General features: G+C 42.7%; 1 protein-coding gene across 1 annotated transcript in view; it reads left to right on the top strand.

Annotated features, from left to right (window-relative positions):
• The window catches only part of LOC134654445 (coronin-7), a 40278-nt gene extending 18353 nt beyond the window's left edge, over positions 1 to 21925 (top strand). The window contains exons 11-23 of the mRNA XM_063509890.1: positions 305 to 425; positions 2052 to 2150; positions 3170 to 3273; positions 3748 to 3861; positions 5054 to 5296; positions 7529 to 7788; positions 8583 to 8704; positions 10082 to 10220; positions 16866 to 16997; positions 17774 to 17848; positions 18981 to 19116; positions 20113 to 20225; positions 21803 to 21925. Coding sequence (XP_063365960.1) covers positions 305 to 425; positions 2052 to 2150; positions 3170 to 3273; positions 3748 to 3861; positions 5054 to 5296; positions 7529 to 7788; positions 8583 to 8704; positions 10082 to 10220; positions 16866 to 16997; positions 17774 to 17848; positions 18981 to 19116; positions 20113 to 20225; positions 21803 to 21895 — 1751 coding nt within the window. The 3' untranslated portion in view covers positions 21896 to 21925. The remainder of the gene's footprint in view (positions 1 to 304; positions 426 to 2051; positions 2151 to 3169; positions 3274 to 3747; positions 3862 to 5053; positions 5297 to 7528; positions 7789 to 8582; positions 8705 to 10081; positions 10221 to 16865; positions 16998 to 17773; positions 17849 to 18980; positions 19117 to 20112; positions 20226 to 21802) is intronic.
• Positions 21926 to 23261: the final 1336 nt, after the last annotated feature.

Raw genomic sequence — 23261 nt, 5'->3', positions numbered from 1 at the left:
GCATTTTGCTCACTGGGTGAGCAAAATCGCATTTTGCTCATTTTGTCTCACTCAGTGAGCAAAATGCGATTAAGCTCACTGTTTTTAAGTAGCAAAGTACCCTTGTTCGAGCTGCTGAGGTGAAAAAAAGCGTTTCGTTGTTGAAGCCATAGCGATTGTCACCTTGGTTAGGCTAGCAGGAACGATTTGGTGGGTTACGGGCGAGGCTAGCGGACAATGATGATTTTACTGCACACCTAACGCGAACTAACTATACTTTTATGCTAACATCAAGCATAGATTTTATTATGACACTCTGTTACAGAAGAGTACACGAACGGCAAGTCTGACACGAGCTTGGAAGAGGAGGTGAACTCTTCTGACTCGGGCTACATCCCCAAGACTCCGAGCACTGCCGACAGGAGGAAACTGTTTGAGACTACTGAGTAAGTACCGTCACAGATTATAGTTCGCTTTTTAGGGTTCCGTAGCCAAATGGCAAAAAACGGAACCCTTATAGATTCGTCATGTCTGTCTGTCTGTCTGTCTGTCTGTCCGTCTGTCTGTCCGTCCGTATGTCACAGCCACTTTTCTCCGAAACTATACGAACTATACTGTTGAAACTTGGTAAGTAGATGTATTCTGTGAACCGCATTAAGATTTTCACACAAAAATAGAAAAAAAACAATAAATTTTTGGGGTTCCCCATACTTCGAACTGAAACTCAAAATTTTTTTTTTCATCAAACCCATACGTGTGGGGTATCTATGGATAGGTCTTCAAAAATGATATTGAGGTTTCTAATATCATTTTTTTCTAAACTGAATAGTTTGCGCGAGAGACACTTCCAAAGCGGTAAAATGTGTGTCCCCCCCCCTGTAACTTCTAAAATAAGAGAATGATAAAACTAAAAAAAATATATGATGTACATTACCATGTAAACTTCCACCGAAAATTGGTTTGAACGAGATCTAGTAAGTAGTTTTTTTTAATACGTCATAAATCGCCTAAATACGGAACCCTTCATGGGCGAGTCCGACTCGCACTTGGCCGCTTTTTTTGTATCATTAGACAAAGACGCGACATTGACCTGTCTTTTAACACATTCATTGCCACCCAGCCACGACTATATACAGATCACGACTATCGGGTCGTCCGGCCTGAGAATGAAAACATAAAATACCCGATAGTCGGGTTTTCGGCACTGAATGTGTTAATTGAATGTGGCACACTGTGTATAGTGGCCCCGAAAGCATATGTGTCAATAGGCTAGATGACAAATAGGAATCAAATGTTATCCTTACTTATATCGTTTTTGAAAGTTCATAAAAACTTAAATTTTGAAACTTTCAGGTGCTGTATTTTTGTATTATTTCCTTATATTTTTTAAATATCCACAATATTGTGATAAATTGCTCATTTGCTATCTATTTTACTAGATTTTGTTATAAAATTCAATATGTGTCATCATCCCTATTGGTTACCGATGTTTTTAGGGATAGGGATACGTGTGAATACCTCATCACTTCCACTATTTGTTTGAATTTATGCTATTTCCATTGAAAACTGTACCTTTTCGTTTCTGTACGTTTGTTAAGTTACATTCTGTTTTTGGTACTTCATTTACAATACAGTGTGTAAGTCCAATGCGGGCAATAAATTAAACCAGATATAAGAATTTACCCGTCTAATCATTAATTAAGAAGTTTTTTAAAGTTACACTTAATATGACTCCGTAATGAATTTTTTTCACATGTACCAAGCAGCAATGTACTGCAAACATTAAGAAACAGAAGATGACATGACATTACGAGATACGAGCTTTTTATTGTAACTGCTAACAAACGTTGACAGTTACTTTAAAAAGCTCGTATCCCGTAACGTGTGGTGTATTACATTGCGGGCCGAATTATTTTGTATGGTTAAAATTTTCATTGCATTTCTAAGTAAAATGTATCTCAATATACTTTTTAGGTCCTATGCTAACCACCGTTTATATTCGCCCGTATTGGATTTACACACTGTATAACCATAAATGTTTGTGTTGTTGACGCTTCTGTATTGTCCGGTAGCGGGAACCAGTCCATAGCGGAGCGCCGGCGCGCGTACGAGTCGCGGTCGGTCAGCGTCGCCGTCGAGTCCGACACGCCGCCCTCGCCCGCGCCTCTCAGGTATTGCCACAGAAAAAAAAACAACGGGTTGCACTCAGGGAGTGCCGGCAGAAGTGAAAACTCAATGACTAGTGCAGAATGCACTATGTATAATTGAGGTTAACGCCATCTAGCGTTATTTCGTCGCATTACTTGAAACCCCTAAGCACATCGCTGTTAGTACTCGAGTTATATTAATACCAGTTAGAGCGAAACTCACTAGATGGCATTTAAATCAATAAAGCAAAACTCAATGACATTACATGTAACAGTTTAAGACGGTCACGTCATCTCTCGCGAGTCCCCACCTCAAAAAGTGCACAGCGCCGCTAAAGAAGTTTTCACTTCAAAAAGTATTATCACAGATTATATGGTGCATGCTAAACACTCGATCTGAATCGCTATTACTGAGGCGTCACGTTATTTATCCAGCGATGTAGTATAGATCGTCACTCGATACTCAAATCCACTATACTACACAGTCTAACTAGAGTCGACTTTAGGTTGACTTTAAACGATTATAAATTATAACCATCAGCATCGGCTAGTACGTGTAATATACCAGAGGTATGAGACATCCAAAACATGTGTAAAATAAGTATGCTACCTATTTAATATACATTTACGATTTTCTGGGAGATAAATCAACCCTTTTTTAACAAGCTTTTTATTAGGTCGACTTGTAAGTATGTAACTATGTAATGGAATCTTGCAAGTTAAATTTGATCCACTTCCCGGTTTCCGATTGAGCTGAAAATTTGCATACACATGTAAGTCGGGTGACAATGCAATATTATGGTACCATCGAGCTGATCTGATGATGGAGACAGGAGGTGGCCATAGGAACTCTGATGAAACAACGCAACCTAATTGTGTTAGGGGTTTTTAGAATTGTCTCGATGAGTATTAGTTGTCTGTCGTAAGAAAAGTACAGCCAGCGATAAAAGCTTGTACCAAAAATGAAGTTTTTGCCAAAAACTTATTCCATATAAATCTGCTGTGTAATATACAGGCATTGATTAGTGTTTTTTTTGCTGCAGACGGCGAGACTCGTTGAAATCTCGAAAGAGTCCAGATCGCGAGGAAAAGGACAAACGCGCTTCCGTACCGAACGTGACCACCAAACGGACCTCTACTGTCTTTGGTGAGTTCTGTTGTCTTATCCCCTTATACGTAATACTTTACTTTACTGTAGTTATACTTTACGTATATTTAACACATTCATTGCCACCCAGCCAAACAAGACATAAAAAATGTCGTCATATAAAGCTCACGGAACGGACACGCCATACATCAAAAATCATTTGCGTTTATATGTGTGCGCGGCACGTCTGTACACGCGTCATTGTGTATATGTGGGTAAGTCGAGAGTACCTACGCCAGAAGTCCGCCAGATTCATGTCGCGGGGCGAGGTAATGCGAGTCGGGGCGGGGCGGTGCGTGGCCTTTCTGTATGATAATACTATTACTTATTCTGTGCCCGACTATCGGATCGTCCGGCTTGGGAACGAAATCATAAAATACCCGATAGTCGGGTTTTCGGCACTGAATGCGTTAAGCGGTCTGTAAACGTCCTGCATCTGAATAAGAGTATACATTTGGTATCTCTTGTTTCTAGGAAAAGTATCAAAATTCCGACATCTGAAAGGAACGCCGGGACACAAGTCGACACACGTGGAAAACATAAAAAATATCAGCCGACAGATTTCTGGAGAGTGCAATGGATTTTATGGTAAGTTTTTGACATATGTTTCTTAGGGTTTAAAATTCGATCTGAGGTACGTTGAGTCGAGGAATTTGTCATTTAGGCTGATCATTTAAATTTGCAAGTTGACTTAGTTAATTATCCGAATACGTACTAAAATGTAAAAGTAAAATTGTGTTTTTTTTTGTAGAATATTATTAAATTATTTGTATATAAGTAAATACATGTTCTATAACAAAATGTCGACAGTTTTTTGGACGTGTTTTTACGGTTTTTATTTGTATTTGATTTAAAGGTCTTTGCAATATTTGAACCGGAATTATAATGTCGGGCGACTCTTGTAGCGTTTTTACCGCGCGTCTGTGTAAATATTATCGTCACAGCATGGAAAGGCCATGTCCTAAAACTATCATTTATTTCATTTGCGCATTCTCATACGCAATATTTGCTGAAAAAATAATGTCGAAAAAAAATCTGCAATCTACATTTTCCCGCTTTTTATATTTATCGAACGAGCGAGCGAAGCGAAGTGAAGTTCTTACATTCAACTTGGAACGCACGTCTGGCTAGGGGCACGTCCCGGCATTTCGATGTTTTTAAGCTGAACTATCAGAGGATAGTTTGATACACAATAACTTAAGTAAATTTGTTCTGTTTAATTTACTTTCTTTTTTTGTTTGTAATTTAAATGAAATTGGGTGAACGTAAAGTTGAGGGCATTATATTTTAGTCATTAAATTTTGAGCAGGCTCGATCAAGAGGTTATTGAGCTAGAAGAGCTTAAAATGCTAAAAAGCTATTTGTGAGGGGTCTTGCTATTCTGGTCATTTTAAGTGCAAGAAAGTTTGGTATCAAATGAAAGTGCTCGGTTTACACATTTATAATATTGTTTTTTAATTTAAGATTTTAAAATAATTAGCAAGATAAAAACGAAATAAAATAAACATAATATTAGTATTTGACATTTGACAAGAAAGATTACGGCTTACCACAGATACAGTTTATTTTAATTATTACGGTGACTTAAATGTATCAATTAAGGGCTCCACAGATTTTGCAATAAATCGCACGCGGTTTTCGATCCCTTGACGACTGCATTCAATTTTTTTTTCTGGCGAACCGCGAGTTCTCAGTTCGGGGCGAACTACTAGTTAAGTATAACAATGAAATATAACATCTGTGTACCACAAAGATACGCCAAACTGCACCTTGTTTGTAGCTAATGGCGTCCGCTGCGCCGTGCCGGTGTCGGGCGGCGGCGGCCGCGTGGCCATCGTGGAGCTGCCGGTCGGCGCCTCCCCCGCCGCCGTGGCCCCGCCCACACACCCCTCCGGACTCCACCCCCCAGCTTTATTACACCCCGCTGTGCTGCAGGACTGGGCCTGGGATCCCTTCCGAGACGATAGGCTGCTAGTGGCCTGTGACGATGGCATGATTCGAGAGTGGATCATTCCGGAAGGAGGTTAGTCTTGGTTTTGGGGTCCATCGTGGAGCTGCCGGTCGGCGCCTCCCCCGCCGCCGTGGCCCCGCCCACACACCCCTCCGGACTCCACCCCCCGGCGCTGTTACACCCCGCCGTGCTGCAGGACTGGGCCTGGGATCCCTTCCGAGACGATAGGCTGCTGGTGGCCTGTGACGATGGCATGATTCGAGAGTGGATCATTCCGGAAGGAGGTTAGTCTTGGTTTTGTTACACCCCGCCGTGCTGCAGGACTGGGCCTGGGATCCCTTCCGAGACGATAGGCTGCTAGTTGCCTGTGACGATGGCATGATTCGAGAGTGGATCATTCCGGAAGGAGGTTAGTCTTGGTTTTGTTACACCCCGCCGTGCTGCAGGACTGGGCCTGGGATCCCTTCCGAGACGATAGGCTGCTAGTTGCCTGTGACGATGGCATGATTCGAGAGTGGATCATTCCGGAAGGAGGTTAGTCTTGGTTTTGGGGTCCCGTTGTTTCCCATAAAGTTTTAAGTCATAATGTATTGTTTGTCATACTATCATTAGTCATAAAACTGAAATCGTTAACATTTCAGGCCTGTGCACACCGGCTTGCGTGTGCGTGACGTGCACGTGCGCGTGCGCTAAAAAGTTGGAGCCGCACACGTCACGCAAGCGGTGTGCCGTCTCTCATAAGGATCTGTATATTAATCTGGATCTGTTTCAAAGTTACGCTAAAAAAAGAGATATATGAACATCAGCAAAGACAGGAAAATTTAAGATGTGATACTAGTTTTATCTAAGTAGCCTTTTCACATACCTGTAGTTATGTCCCATGAGCCAACCATTTCTGCGCTATATTTTGTCACTTTATTTTAATTATTGTTAGTCATTTCCAAATAATTAATTTAGGTATAGTTTGGTTTGTTAAAAACTTTTACGACTGGAAGTTTTTAAGTTTTCTGCACAAAATGTACACGTGGCTTGCTGTGTCATAGCACAAAATTAAATATGGCCGTTCTGGTACCGTGCTGTGTGACGTGGCCGTGACGTGTGGCCAGCTGACAGCTGCCAACGCCAAGTGACAGCTGTCAGGGCTGTTGTAGATACGGCAATTGCCGCAATGTTGCAGTGTATTAATAGTTTAGTTTAATTTTTATGTAATAGTTTAGTTTAATTTTTATGTTTTAGGTATAGTTATAGATCTAGTTATTAATTAGTTAATTGAAGCATAGCCGCCTCGTCGTGGAACGGCGTACACCTGGGTCACAACGGAAGAACAGCGCTGGCTTTGCCAGCTACATGCTGAGTTGTGACCCTTTTATGGCATTTGCACTTTATTTTATATAATATATACATTGTATATGTGTCAATAAGTTTTTGTCATTCTGTGTGTCATAAATAAATGTATTTTCTTTCTTTCTTTCTTCTTATTACAACGCTACACGCGCACGTGCACGTCACGCACACGCAGCCGCACGCACAGGCCTTTCAGGATTTTCATTAGGTTATCCTATAGATAGGTTAGGTTTTTTTTATGGCAATCCTGAAAAGTGACGCGTTTCTGACTGAACCAAATGAATTATGACTAACGAAAATTCGGGCAAACAATACATTATGGCTTACAACTATTTGGGAAACAATAGAGACCCCTTGGTTTTTTCTCTCCTTCTGCAATGAAAGGTCTAAAATGTGAAACAAATGTAGCGCTATCGAGTACCGATGCAGAATACGTGTCTTGTACTTGAATAATCTCATGTTTAACGAGTAGGCTACCTAACGGGACCTCCTCTGATAAACTAAGATATTCTATAATTTTCAAACTGCATGAAACTTACAATATTAAATTATTTATTTTATTTTATTACATCAGAAGAGATACATCAGACTTTTGAACGCTGTTCTTTTGTTTTATTCTGAGAATGTTATAATTTCAAGATTTGACGCGTACATAATTATATTGCTGTTCCGCCCATGATGCTGGCGGTCAATGACCCTGTGCGAGCGGGACGGGATAAAGATAGGAACGGGCAGGTGAATGAACGAATTTCCTCGTGCAAAGCGTCCTTTATTTAGCGTAAGGCTGATGAAATGCCCTTAAAGCCACCCCGCACTAACGCCTCCCGAGCGTCAGCGTCTAGTCAACTCTATGGCTGCTGCTCGACGCAACGTTGGCGCAACTGCGCAGCGACGCCATTTTCATAGCCCTGACTAGACGCTAGTGTGTTATCAAACTCTCACCAAATGATTTATTTCCAGGCCTCCAAGAGTCCTCGAACACGCCAAACCGCACGTTCTCCGCGCATCCCGACAAGATCTACATAGTGCGCTTCCACCCGACCGCCTCCGACCTGCTCGCCACCGCAGCACACGACCTCACTATTAAGATATGGGATCTCAGCCTAGATGCACCTGAAGCGGCTATCACTTTGACTGGGCATACGGAGCAGATATTTGCTTTAGATTGGTCGCCTTGCGGGGAATATTTGGCTACAGTGTGCAAGGATGGACTTGTTAGGGTAAGTCGAAGTTATACATCAACATATTTAGGGGTGGGATCCCAGCTTAGATGCCCCTGAAACGGCCATTACCTTTACTGGGCATACGGAGAAGGTATTTGCTTTAGATTGGTCGCCTTGCGGGGAATATTTGGCTACTGTGTGCAAGGATGGACTTGTTAGGGTAAGTCGAAGTTATACATCAACATATTTAGGGGTGGGATCTCAGCTTAGATGCCCCTGAAACGGCCATTACCTTTATTGGGCATACGGAGCAGATATTTGCTTTAGATTGGTCGCCTTGCGGGGAATATTTAGCTACTGTGTGCAAGGATGGACTTGTTAGGGTAAGTCGAAGTTATACATCAACATATTTAGGAGTGGGATCTCAACCTTGCAGGGGCATCTCTGCAACGGCTATAACGCTTACTGGACATACTGAGCAAATTTTTGTGTTGGATTGGTCGCCTTGTGGGGAATATTTGGCTATTGTGTGCAAGGATGGACTTGTCTTGTTGGTGTATTGTGTGTAAGGGTAACACATATTTAATGACTTAACTATTAAGATGTGGGATCTCAGTCTAGATGTCCCTGAAGCGGCTATAACGCTTAACCCGTGGAGCGCCCTAACAAGACACGTGCTAGTAACTAGTATAGGAGTTCCATACTACGGTAATTCTGGGGCGCTCCAGGGGATAATAGACACACTGAGCAGATATTTGCTTTAGATTGGTCGCCTTGCGGGGAATTGGCAACCGTTTGCAAGGATGGGCTTGGGTTGAAGCACAGCGCTGAACCTTTTGATTTTTCTCCAGATCTTCAAGCCCCGATCCTCGACGGAAGCCATCCGCAGCGGCCCCGGCCCAGCGGGCAGTCGCGGTGCGAGGATAGTATGGGCTCTCAACGAGACTCATCTAGTCGTCACTGGCTTCGACAAGTAAGTTATAGTTTGTAGCTTTCTAATAGACCCCGAAGGCTAATCCTATTGTCTATTGTTAAGAAAAACCGCTCGTGCCACGTGCCACAACCACCTGCATAAAAAATCGGCACTTCGGTTACTGAGTGCCGGCGAGTCGAACGCTACAGAACCAGTCTAAAATGTGTCATCGAGATGCGTAACAAAGGCGCGTTATCGGAGAGCGCACCTACACTGGTTTTTTGAGCGTTGGACTAGCCCGCGCTAAGGTGCCAAATAGAATAATTAGGACCCTTTTTTGCAGGTAAGTAGCACGTGCGGTTTTACTGAACAATAGACAATAGGATAAGCCTTCGGGGTCTACTAGAAAGCTACAAACTATACTAATATTTAATTGGTACATAACACCGTAAGATATAACTTACAGTAGGTACATCTGGTGCTACATTACGACACCAGGTGCTAAAATAAGCACATTACGTAACTGCGGCGAAAATTTAAAGGACCATATGTACTGTAAAACGTTGTACGATACACGTGCGAATAGGTAATTCGTATGCACTTGTATCGTAAATAACTATTATAAGATATGGTATGAAAAAAAAAGAAAAAAAATGGTATCTAAAGAAGGACTCTTCTTCTCTGCCTGATAATCTTAAGTGCCTGTGACATTAACTAACTATATTGCTTTGCCGTAGTCGGCTAAAAAATCAGAAAACCAACGTCATTCTAGCAGATTTATTTACGAACCAGGATTTATTTAGATTTAAAAGGTCCTGTACGGATGCTGGTTGTCAAAAGTTGACTGCCGCTTATATGATGACGATTGTCAATTTTTTTTTACCACAAAACATATAGTCCAGCGTTATCTACCCGTAAAACATAGGAGCATCATGTTACATATATTTAGTGACCCGTAAAACACAGGAGCATGATGTTACATATATTTAGCGACCCATAAAACACAGGAGCATGATTTTACATATATTTAGCGACCCATAAAACACAGGAGCATGATTTTACATATATTTAGCGACCCATAAAACACAGGAGCATGATTTTAAATATATTTAGCGACCCGTAAAACACAGGAGCATGATTTCACATATATTTAGCGACCCATAAAACACAGGAGCATGATTTTAAATATATTTAGCGACCCGTAAAACACAGGAGCATGATTTCACATATATTTAGCGACCCATAAAACATAGGAGCATGATTTTACATATATTTAGCGACCCATAAAACACAGGAGCATCATTTTACATATATTTAGCGACCCATAAAACACAGGAGCATGATTTTACATACATTTAGCGACCCATAAAACACAGGAGCATGATTTTAAATATATTTCGTGTTTAACATTCTTGATCATTTATTATTTGTTTACAGAGTATCCGAACGGCAAATCTATCTATACAAGGCGAGCGACCTGAGCGCTCCCGTGTGTACTGTGGGTCTAGATGTGTCTCCGGCAATATTACAAACGCACATCGATTATGATTCCGGCACCATCTTCCTCACGGGACGGGTAAGTTGTCATATAAGACGGGCGTTTTAATAAAAAAAATCTCAGTTGAAATACAAGATCGCGAAGTTACGACATATCGGCGTTCCTTTACTTTTGAAATACTACGTTCGGCGTTATCAATTAGTTGTTTCCTACATGATGTTTTGCTATCATTATTTATAAATATTACAAATAAATATTTTAACTAAATAAATAAATATTATAAGGACATTCTTACACAAAATTATTTTTTTTAACTAGCAGATACGTCTGCGAGCGATATTCCAAATTTTTCCGTAGCTCAATTGGTTAAGAGTAACACACGGATTGTGGAGGATACGGGTTCAAGTCTTACCGGAAGCGTAACTTTTTAAATTTTTTCCTTTAATATAAAATTCTTACACAAATTGACTAAGTCCCACTTACATGCAATATGCATATTTTATATCTCAAGATATTTTATGGTATTTGTAATTTTGGTGTCTAAGTACAATATATAGAATTACTTATCACGTAGGTACCTCGAAATAATTTTGATATAATATTATGATCAATATCTGGGTGACCGAGCTTCGCTCGGAAAACATATAAAAACTCGAAAATGCGCGTTTTCCCAGTGTTCAATTATGCCGTTCATATTACAATGTATTTTTCGCATTCACTGTGGCAACACCTTGTCACAGTTAAAATTCAAATATTTAAAAAATAAACTGTTGCTCTGTCATACAGTTGACAGAGCCAGTGTATCAAAAACCTACCACCAGTTCACATCCCCTTTCGTTGCTCTCGTCTATTTTCGCACCTTTTATTTAAAGCACTACTATACTAAGTACCTTAGTACATTATTAAGATCAGTGTTGTGTACCGGAGGACGCCGAACTCATCCGTGGCGGGGAAAATCTGAGGTCTAAGTTGGCCGACTGCAGGTAACGATTTTACGCTTCCTCTAGCTTGCGACAGAAAGCCAGAATCACCACCAGCGGTCTCCAACGGTGACCAACGATTTGGTTCCCACTGTCTCCGGATCAAAGGTAACTTCGCTTACACCTATACACACTTTAGTTTCAATTTCCATATTATTTATCCCCGATTTATCCCAACTTTCTTGCTCCATCGGCCCTAAATTTCACTCTCTCTTTCGCCCCTTTTTCGCTAAATACAGTCCACCTTTGCTATCGAACATTTTGGCCTTCGATCCGCATATTTTGATAAAGTACCTATGGTTTGTCGTTTCTCGTTTTAGTATTCATAGTTGCTTATCGAATTTGTGTTGTCATCTTTTACATTTAAAATTTAGGGTAGACTTATAAAAGTTCGAGGGTAAGCAAGAAAGTTGGTCGTGTAGTGGTGCTTTAATAAAATCATTCGGTCACCTTGTTAATATCACTGGCAACAATTTTCATAGTTGTCAAGTGTCAACTGTCAGCTGCCAGTCATTGAACTCATTGAAGTTGTGGAAGGTGAATTGCAGTTTGTTTTGAACATTTTTTGTGTAGTTACTGCAATTGTTGTGGAGTTTTGTGTATATTAATATGGCAGGCGGTGATAAATCTGTCGAGAAAGAGGATGCTGGTGTAGATACGGTGATGATTGCTCGTGACTATCAGGTAATGAGAATAGAGTATTTGCAAATGTTGTCGGATGCTGAATTAGCTTTGTGTGACGAGAGTGAGTTGTGTACAATTGCGAAGAACTTTCATGAAGCTCAAATAAAGCTTCTAAGTAGTGCTCCGCGAAGCGAACACCGCGAGATTTGTTCCCATACCGCGATGTTCGACTCTAAGGTTAGGGCAGTGAGGTCGCGTTTACAAAATAGAAAGCAGGCTTTCGCTGGGGCTTCCGGAGTGTCGGGGACGCCGCAGCCGGTCTTGCCGAAGTTGCCGAAGTTGCAAATTAAAGCTTTCGATGGGAAAATTGACAACTGGGTAACATTTATACAATTATTCAACTCATTAGTACATAAGCGAACAGACATTGCCCCGGTTGAAAAGTTACATTATTTGTTATCGAGCGTTCAAAATGAGGCATATGACCTTATTAAAAATTATCCTGTCACCGATGACAATTACAAGGTAGCATATGAGGCGCTGTACAAGCAATATAATAAAATTAGATTAATTGCTACAACTTATTATGACAAGCTTGTTCAGTGTGAACCTGTAAAGGCGTCCCGGGCTAGTGACCTACAGCGGGTTCATCGGGTTTTCACTGAGAATCTGTCTATCCTGAAAGGTTTCGAATTGCCGGACAAGAATTTCTTGCTTATTCAATTATTGTGGTCAAAGCTGGATAGGAGCACAAAGGAGCAGTTTGAGTTAGAGCACAACTCGGATGATATCCCGGAGTTTGGGAAATTGCAGGATTTCATTGAAAAAAGACATCGGGCACTAGATGCTGCAGGGTCAATGGGGTTTGTCGCTAGTACTCCTCAGCCTAGTAGTAGTAAGCCTTCTAGTAAGCCAAAAATGGCCTTGGTGGTCACCGCTCCAACGTGTGTAGTTTGTAAACAGGCTCATAGCCTCGTATCCTGTCCAACCTTTTTAGAATATGACCCCGCTGATCGGTTTAAATGCGTGAAAGAAAACAAGTTGTGTATTCTATGTTTGTCGGGATCTCATTCTGTCAAGTCCTGCAAGTCAAAACAGCAGTGTGAGCAGTGTCGTTTCTCCCACCATACGCTGTTGCATTTTAATAATGTAAATGTGCCTGTCTCCCCGGCAGTGGATGTAAATAGTTCGAAACATCCACCTGACACATCAAATCCGCTGGCAATGGTGGCAAGTAATGTTGCGGCCTCTTCTTTGTTTGCAACTGCCAAGGTTTTGGTGAAGAATGCCCAAGGCGATTTGGTAGCGGTAAGGGCTTTGCTTGACTGTGCCAGTGCTTGCAACTTTGTAAGCGAGGCATGTGCAAAGAAGCTTGGTCTCCGGGCAGAATATGGGAAGCATGCCGTGACTGGTATCGGTGAAGTGGTGTCTAGGCCTGGTGGCACATTGTCATGTACCGTCTCGTCCAGCCTTGGAAATTCTGATACTGCTATTTCGGTAGAGACTTATTTGTTGCCAAAAATCTGTCCGGAAATGCCAACGGATCACGTTGATGTCTCATCATGGCGACATATCAGGGGCTTAGAGTTAGCTGACCCTCATTGGCACATTCCAGGACCTGTTGACTTGCTCCTGAACGTTAACATTTTCGCTTCTTCGTTGCGCCCTGGTTTAATCCATGGGGCCCCTGGCCAGGCGACTGCCCTCAACACCATTTTCGGGTGGATTCTGATGGGTGACGCAGGCGACTGTGCTACGGACATCTGTCGTTCTCGGTTCCGTGGTAACAGTTGTCAACTGGTCGTGGGCAAGTTATCGATTGACGACTCTATTAAGAGGTTCTGGGAGTTGGAAGATGTCAGCTCTCCGAACACCGTCATCTTGTCGAAGGAGGATCAGCTGTGCGAGGAATATTTTCTCGCTAACTTTCGTCGCACAGAAGAAGGTAGATTTGTCGTTCCTCTAACTTTCGCTGATCATTCCAATAAACCCACCTTCTCGGGCTCTCGAGCCATCACTCTTAAGAGATTTTCGTCGCTGGAGCGGAAGTTACTGAGTAACTCCGACTTCTATAAAAACTATGTAGCCTTCATGAAGGGCTACGAAAGCTGTCGCCACCTCGAGGAGTGTGTCCCTCCGAGGGTGGATGTGGGGAAGTTCTTCTCCATTCCCCACCATGGAGTATTGAGGCCCTCTCCACTCCAACGTGTCCTCGCATATTGTCTTCGTTTCGCACACAACGTAAGGAACCAAAAGACGCCCAACAACCTGTTGGACGGTCCTTTAACACCCCTGGAGATTAAACAGGCGCTTCTGTTCCTCGTGCGTTCTGTTCAACAACACCACTTTGCTCCGGAGGTCGAGAAAGTTAAAAACAATCTGTCGAATTCTCTCCCGAAGGCATTCAAGAAATTGTCTCTATTCCTCGATGACGCGGGTCTCTTGAGGATGGGCGGACGCCTGTCGCGAGCTTCTCTCGAATTCGATGTTAAACATCCCCTGTTGTTACCTCGCGACGATCGTCTTACCTCCCTCTTGATCGACGAGTACCATAAGCGTTTCATGCACCCAGGCGTGCAAACGCTTCATAATTTGCTAGCGCAGCATTTCTGGATACTGTCCCCAAAACGAGCTATCCACTCAGTCACGTCGAAATGCATGAAATGCTTCCGTGTTCGACCACTCGGTGCTCCTGCGCCGTTCATGGGCGACTTGCCGTCTTATCGGGTAGCCCAGCTCAAAGCGTTCCTGAGTGCTGCTGTCGACTTCGGAGGACCTTTTGACATAGCTCTGGGTCGCGGGCGAGGCAACAAGACCTACAAGGCTTACATTTGCGTCTTCGTGTGCACTTCGACTAAGGCTGTACACACGGAGCTCGTCACTGAGCTGTCCTCAGACGCATTTCTCGCCGCGCTTCGCCGCTTCGTCGCGCGTCGTGGTCGGTGTAATCGGTTGGTTTCCGACCAGGGCAAGAATTTTGTCGGCGCGAGCAATGTTCTGCAACGTCTCGTAGGAAATGCTGCTACGAATAGCGAGATTAAATTCGAATTTAATCCGCCAGGCAGCCCTCACTTCTCAGGTCTGGCTGAGGCCGGAATCAAGGCTGTCAAAACACATTTGGCTCGAGTCATCGGTAGCCAGAGGTTGACGTACGAGGAGTTTCTGACAGTCTTGACTCAGGTTGAAGCTCTCCTTAATTCAAGACCTCTTACTCCTCTCAGTACCGATCCTAATGACTTATCGGCCCTCACTCCGGGCCATTTTCTCACAACGGAGCCCTTATCTGTCGTGCCCGAGGAAGATCTCTCGGATGTTCGGGTAGGGCCACTTCAACGGTGGAAGTTGCTGCAGAAAATGCACCAAGACTTTTGGAACAAGTGGTCAAAAGAATACATGCATACTCTGCAGCAGCGAATGAAGTGGCACGACCGGCAAACCGACGTCCAAATCGGTGCTCTCGTGCTCGTGGTTAACGAGCAGACAGGCCCCATGAAGTGGCCTCTGGGTCGCATCGTCGACACTCATCCCGGGTCCGACGGGATTTGTCGTGTGGTGACCGTGCGCACGGCTACGGGATTGTACAAACGGCCCGTGGTCAAGCTGTGCCCTTTACCCGTCTAATCGCTCGTTGAGCGCTACTATCGTGTCGTCTATTCTGTGTATAGTATTAGTATTATCGTTCTAACTTTACTTGTATCGTCTTTCTTTTTGTCTAGTCAAAATACTAGTGTATTTTGGTGGGCGGAAATGTTCAATTATGCCGTTCATATTACAATGTATTTTTCGCATTCACTGTGGCAACACCTTGTCACAGTTAAAATTCAAATATTTAAAAAATAAACTGTTGCTCTGTCATACAGTTGACAGAGCCAGTGTATCAAAAACCTACCACCAGTTCACATCCCCTTTCGTTGCTCTCGTCTATTTTCGCACCTTTTATTTAAAGCACTACTATACTAAGTACCTTAGTACATTATTAAGATCAGTGTTGTGTACCGGAGGACGCCGAACTCATCCGTGGCGGGGAAAATCTGAGGTCTAAGTTGGCCGACTGCAGGTAACGATTTTACGCTTCCTCTAGCTTGCGACAGAAAGCCAGAATCACCACCAGCGGTCTCCAACGGTGACCAACGATTTGGTTCCCACTGTCTCCGGATCAAAGGTAACTTCGCTTACACCTATACACACTTTAGTTTCAATTTCCATATTATTTATCCCCGATTTATCCCAACTTTCTTGCTCCATCGGCCCTAAATTTCACTCTCTCTTTCGCCCCTTTTTCGCTAAATACAGTCCACCTTTGCTATCGAACACCCAGAGATAAGACCTAGCTAGATCGATTTTTCGCCCCCGAAAACCCCCGTATAGCAAATTTCATCGAAATCGTTAGAGCCGTTTCCGAGATCCCCGAAATATATATACATATATATATAAATAAATAAATAAACAAGAATTGCTCGGTTAAAGGTATTAGATACAAATTCATTCCAAAATTATTTCATGACTTAAGTAAAATTTGTCTTACTATGTCACGAAAAACATTGGAGCCGGAAAGGTAAAAATAGTTATCTTGTATTATTATCTGGACTCCCAATAGTTGGACCTATCTAACAGTGTAAGGCCTGAGTGGACGCTCGGAGCGGAGCGTTCGGCGGGGCGTGCAGCGTGGCTGTGGGCTCACGCGTGACGTGAGCAGCGTGCACTAAGGCCGCTCCTATACGCTTGCATTTGTTTAACATGCACGCCGCACGCCCCGCCCCGCTGCACGCCCAACTCGAGCGTCCACTCAGGCCTTACACTTATTTGTATATATTGTTTCAGGGCATAGAGAAATATTATAAGACAAGAGTGCTCACTCCATTTCAGTTAGACTATTAATTTCAGTGTCTATATCTAGCATCGAGTAGCGGAACTATCAGTACTGCTATTTGACAATAGATGTAGCACCGACCGGAAAGTCTTATCTCAACAGCATAAGACTTTCCGGTCGGTGCTACATCTATTGTCAAGTAGCATTACTGATAGTTCCACTACTCGATGCTAGATGCTAATAGTCTTTTTGGTACTAAAACTTATGTATGGAGTGAGCAATCTATGTATTTTTTTTTCTATGTTTCAGGGCGACTCGACAATCTACTGTTACGAGGTGACAAGTGAAGCTCCCTACTTGTGTGCGTTGTCGCATCACCGCTCGCCGACGCTGCACCAGGGCATCTCATTCCTCAACAAGAAGTTGGTCGCTGTTGAAAAGGTATGTCGCCTTGACTTTACCACCAAGTAAATAAATATTTTTTACAGTACTACTTTTCCGCACTAGTGCGTAAAATAGCACTTTTCGTGCGTATGTCGAAACTTTAAAGTGCCATATGTACTGTAAAACGTTGTTCGACATACGTGCGAATAGGTAATTCGCAACTCGTGTCGATTTAAAACACTCCCTTCGGTCGTCTTTTAATTTATCGCCACTTGTTTCGAATTTCCTCTTTTTCGCACTTGTATCGAAAATAACTATTCTACTCGTCGACTCGAAGGGCTCATTTAGACGGTGCGAGAACTCGCATGCGAGTTTCATTACATTGCTGGTTTTGATCGGTCGGTTGAACTGGACGTAACCAACAGTCCGCAATGTAACTAAAATCGCATGCGGGTTCGCGCGCTGTCGTAATCAGCCCTAATGGCTGTACCTAATCGTCTATACTACACTATGGGCTCCCGGCTTAATTATAATGACTTCTTACGACACTCTTGAGTCAACTGTAATGAATTGGACCATTCACGTGTCGCCAAAGGATAGAGCTAAACGACATCAACGCGCTACTATTTAATGAATAGGAAGTGCGTTGATGTCTTTTGTACTATCTTTTTATTACGATTGTATAAAATACTATTAGCGGGAGGTTTTTCGCATGGTACTGGTGAACTAGGTTTACTAATAATGATATTTCTGGTGCTGGTTATATCATTATTATAGTGACATATTGTAGTGAATGCAAACATTGTGAATTTAGGGACGATTATTAATTGCAGGTGGAATTCGCGAGGGCGCTAAGGCTGACCAACGGCAACATCGAGCCTCTGTCCTTCACTGTGCCTAGGATAAAGGTTAGTCCCTTTAATAAGGGTATAAGGGTCTCAGAAATTATGCAAAAATGGACCCTACCACTTTGAAACAAAATTCAAAATCATAGTCGGAAATATATTCCATCTGCCTTATAAAGGCTTAATAAGCTAAGTAGGTTACATACATACTACATATTAGTGCAATGGATGCAACTGAAATAAACGGTGTTTCTCCTAGACTAAATTAGTGTGAAAGTAGCTTTATTTTGTTGTACTTTAGCCATAAGTGGAGTTTGACTGAAGTAGAATCAAGATCGGGCATCTTGATTTTAGGCTTAGAACGCACTGCGATTAATTTCTTGCGGTTTCAGAACCGCTAAAAGCGTAACGTACGGCAAAGAGAATTTGAAATAGAGGCGGATTGTCAAAGTAAATTATGTAGTCACAGTAAATTCACTGCCATCCTTTGACAAAAGATTAAAACTGTTACATTTCAATATTTAAGTTAAATATTGTTAAGTTAAATATTGAAATTAACGCCATCTACCCGACAGTAGGCCAACCTTTTCGAGTGATGGCGCCATAACCTTTGGCCTACAGTCGGGTAGATGGCGTTAGGTTACGTTGCGTTGGCGTTTGGCAAATTAACACATATCAGTGAAAGAATAAGGGTCAAAGTCAAATGGCGTTCTAACAGTTTTAATCTTTTGTCAAAAGATGGCAGTATACTGGGGCTACATAACTCACCATGACAGTAACTCTCTATATACTCTACTCTCTTTGCATACGGCATGCTTCATAAGTGCACGCACGTGTTTTAGTCTCGCTGAAACCGCAAGAAATTAATAGCAGTGCGTTCTAAGCCTTACCATAGAGAAATATAATAAGACAAGAATGCTCACTCCATACATCAGTTAGACTATTAATATCAGTGTCTACCTTAGTGTTATCTCAACAGCATAAGACTTTCCGGTCGGTGCTACATCTATTGTCAAGTAGCAGTACTGATAGTTCCGCTACTCGTTGCTAGATGCTAATAGTCTTTTTGGTACTAAAACTGATGTATGCATTGAGCAATCTATGTATTTTTTTCTCTATGGCCTTACGCTCCGATAGTTTCATTGACATGTTGACACATGAATGTCTGCAAGCTTACGAGATGGTTGGTTTTCAGAGCGAGCTGTTCCAAGACGATCTGTTCCCGCCGACACTAGTGACGTGGCAGCCGTGGCAGTCGGCGCGAGCCTGGCTCAACGACAACCACGTTACCCCGCGCACGGCCAGCCTGCAGCCGCCCGGCATGCAGCCCTGTAAGTAGATCAATAGATTAACTCTTCAAGACGATCTGTTCCCGCCGACACTAGTGACGTGGCAGCCGTGGCAGTCGGCGCGAGCCTGGCTCAACGACAACCACGTTACCCCGCGCACGGCCAGCCTGCAGCCGCCCGGCATGCAGCCCTGTAAGTAGATCAATAGATTAACTCTTCAAGACGATCTGTTCCCGCCGACACTAGTGACGTGGCAGCCGTGGCAGTCGGCGCGAGCCTGGCTCAACGACAACCACGTTACCCCGCGCACGGCCAGCCTGCAGCCGCCCGGCATGCAGCCCTGTAAGTAGACCAATATATTAACTCTTCAAGACGATCTGTTCCCGCCGACACTAGTGACGTGGCAGCCGTGGCAGTCGGCGCGAGCCTGGCTCAACGACAACCACGTTACCCCGCGCACGGCCAGCCTGCAGCCGCCCGGCATGCAGCCCTGTAAGTAGATCAATAGATTTAGGGTCGGTTGCACTAAATGTTTGTCTTTGTTAGTGTAATAATTACTTCATTACGATACAAGAACTATAATGAATTTGACCAATCGCCTCTCGCCGCGGTCAAGAGGACAAAACTAAATGATGGAACAAATGACATCAACGAGGCTCTTTCAGTAGATACTTACCTAACTGTGTTTAATTATTTAGGTTATATAGTAAAAAAGTAAAGATTATACATTTATCTTTTAATAGTTGACTCATAGAAAAAGTATTCTTCAAGCTTTTCAATTCCGTTCCTTACTTAGGCCACTAAGCAAGCGTCGCCTAAACAAGTTACTCGACTGAACAACTATTTTACTTTAAATATATTAAAAAGGGGTCATTCACGTATTTAAAGTCGAAAAACGCTCGACCGTACCGAGTTTTACTCCGTACCGAGGAGTGTCGTCGGGAGCTCGCGTTGGCAATACTTCTAATATGTCTGTGTCTCGCGGAAGTTTTATTCTTTAATACATATTTATACTTATATTTTTTATTTATGTTACAGTGTCAGCGCATTCCGTGCCCGCCGCCAAGGAGCCGGCGAGGCCCCCACAGAAGCCCAAACCCGACCTGATCAAGTCGCACGTGCCACTCGACCCTAAGGAGAAACAGGACAGCGTGAGTGCACCACCTTTCACTAATATAGTTATTTTACATTCCGTGCCCGCCGCCAACGAGCCGGCGAGGCCCCCACAGAAGCCCAAGCCGGACCTGATCAAGTCGCACGTGCCACTCGACCCTAAGGAGAAACAGGACAGCGTGAGTGCACCACCTTTCACTAATATAGTTATTTTACATTCCGTGCCCGCCGCCAACGAGCCGGCGAGGCCCCCACAGAAGCCCAAGCCGGACCTGATCAAGTCGCACGTGCCACTCGACCCTAAGGAGAAACAGGACAGCGTGAGTGCACCACCTTTCACTAATATAGTTATTTTACATTCCGTGCCCGCCGCCAACGAGCCGGCGAGGCCCCCACAGAAGCCCAAGCCGGACCTGATCAAGTCGCACGTGCCACTCGACCCTAAGGAGAAACAGGACAGCGTGAGTGCACCACCTTTCACTAATATAGTTATTTTACATTCCGTGCCCGCCGCCAACGAGCCGGCGAGGCCCCCACAGAAGCCCAAGCCGGACCTGATCAAGTCGCACGTGCCACTCGACCCTAAGGAGAAACAGGACAGCGTGAGTGCACCACCTTTCACTAATATAGTTATCCTCCTGTAAAACATGGACATTTTTTAAATTTCCTAAAAAATCTCTCTCTAAAAGGATAACACTAAGCACCACTTGCCCATCCCACTAACCCGGGGTTAACCCGTTAAACCGTTAACACAGTGTCAAATTGTACTGGTAACCATGGTAACTTCAGATTTAACCCGGTAATCCCGGGTTAGAGGGGTGGTGCAAGTGGCGCTAACTGTTTACTCCGAACCGCCCGAAAACATTCAATTTTTTATACAGAAAGATAAATAGCATTAAGGTCATTAAGGTGCAGGGGGGGGGGGGGGCAATTAGACTGCCGGTTAATTTAAACTAATATATATCTTCCATGTTTTACATTATTAACTAAAGTGCCATATATGTCCAGATAGCGAAAAAGAAGTGTTGTGTATGTTGTGTGTGACTCTAGTTAATAATGTAAAACATGGACGATATTTCGATTACTTAGTTTAAATTACCCCGCAGTCTGAATTCTCCCCTGCACCTTATGTCTTTATTTTTCATCAAATCAACATGTTGTTTCTTGCAACAAAGATTTGCTAATAAGTCTGAGTTGTGTAAAAATTCAGTGCTAAGTATGTCATCAAATGTTGTCATTATACCATGGTTCATAAATTTCATAATAGGGAATATTACGCGAAACTCTGCGTAGGGGGCGCCACTCCCACAATCAGTCACAATCTAAGGGTCTACGGCAAACGAGAGAGTCGAAATTTTGTTATCTAATCTCTCTATCACTCTTAAATATTCGAGCGATAAAGAGGCAGACAGTTGAGTTTCGATTCAGCGTTTCCCGGTAGGCCCTTTGTAACCAAACCGCCTTGATGTATCAATGTCATATTTTATTGTCTGTGAAAACTTGTCAAAAAACAGTTTAAGGCACAGTATGTATAAGTTACTCTATGGTTTACTAAAGGCGCTAGTGCTGCACTCTGGCGGCAAAACGTTGCAGTAATACTCCATATTGTCAACAGATAATGAAATCCATGAGCGCAAAGGTGGCGATGGACCTGAAGTTAGAGCAGGACAACATGGAGGGCGTCGACCAGGCAGAATGGGACCAGTGAGCTAACGAGGAACTCTTCTTACACCGACATAACATACCTTAAGTATAACACACTAAAGCTCAAAATAGGTTGTACCCTTAAGAAATAGCCAGACACATCCTGTCATAATCCATGTGTAAAGAGATAAGCTGTTTCATTCAAGTATACCAATACAAACCGGTTTTTAATTGTAGGGGAAAACCGGTTATTAACAGAAATTTCATACAAATAAAAACCGGTTTGCATTCCCTACTTCCAAGGATTATTACAATTCGGTATAGTAACGGTTGTCTAGGCAAGGCAAAGGCGTAAGATAGTGATAAAAAAACAAATACACGACTAAACTTTTAAACCTCTAGCTCCATTTGAAGGAAATAAGAGATATGCGACTACCCTTAGGAACCCCTTTTAGGAACAGACTGTTAGGTGTAAGAAGTTTTCTATAATGCTTTCAGTCCGTTTTTGTATATCTTTAGTGATAGATTAGCGATTTAGACATGATTAACTCGAGGAATATATTGGCAACGATTCTTGGACCTATTTGTGACAGTATTTATTTTATTTTCGTCAGTTTCCTGAATGAATCTAGAAACTGCAATGATTTGACAAAGACAAAATGTCTGAGCTAACTTTGTGCCGACTTGAACAGAGCAAAGTGAACCGTGTCATTGTAAATGACATATTTTCGTTGAAATTTGGCTTTAATGATGACATGACTATACTTTTTCATTGCGAAGTCTAACTTGGTCCATCCGGATGCGCCTTAGAACGACGTTTTTGTTAGAACCTGCAAATAAATTGTTTTCTCATCATCAAACTTCAACCCTTTGACCGCCAAAGACGTCAACTGACGCTCGCGGCTACAACCCAATATCCACCTTCATGCATTCCGATAAGGTTCACGATGACGCGCCGCGCACGATAGGCGTGACTTTCAAAGGGTTATGAATTAAATTGTTTGTATAGTTCATTTCTAAGCTTGTTTCACAAACAATACTGAATGACAAAATGTTAAATAAGCATCATTTCAAATAGGTCTAAAGTAATACCACGTTTTCTGCTGCCGGTATGTCATTATCGCATTTCGCGTACGGCTAACGTATAAACGTAGGAAGCATAAGACTATACTTATACGAATTCCATTTAGGATTCCCGCCCCTATGAATACGGACTTTGACACATATTTTATAGAACTTTTTCCAGACTTAACGTAGCTTTCCAATAATCGTAGGATAGCTGGACTAAATACGATTTGTTTTAAAAGTATTATTTCATACGTAAATGCTTTGAGAGATACAGTGAAGTTTAATAAAAAAAACATTTTTTGTTTTACAAATTTACCGCTAAGCTGTAGTCATAGCCTTAATAAGATGGCATGAGTTTGCCG

The sequence above is a fragment of the Cydia amplana genome, chromosome 15 (assembly GCF_948474715.1).
Source record: "Cydia amplana chromosome 15, ilCydAmpl1.1, whole genome shotgun sequence".
Lineage (NCBI taxonomy): Eukaryota > Metazoa > Arthropoda > Insecta > Lepidoptera > Tortricidae > Cydia > Cydia amplana.
Note: the sequence above shows the minus strand (reverse complement) of the source record. Positions and strands in the feature narration are given on the sequence as shown.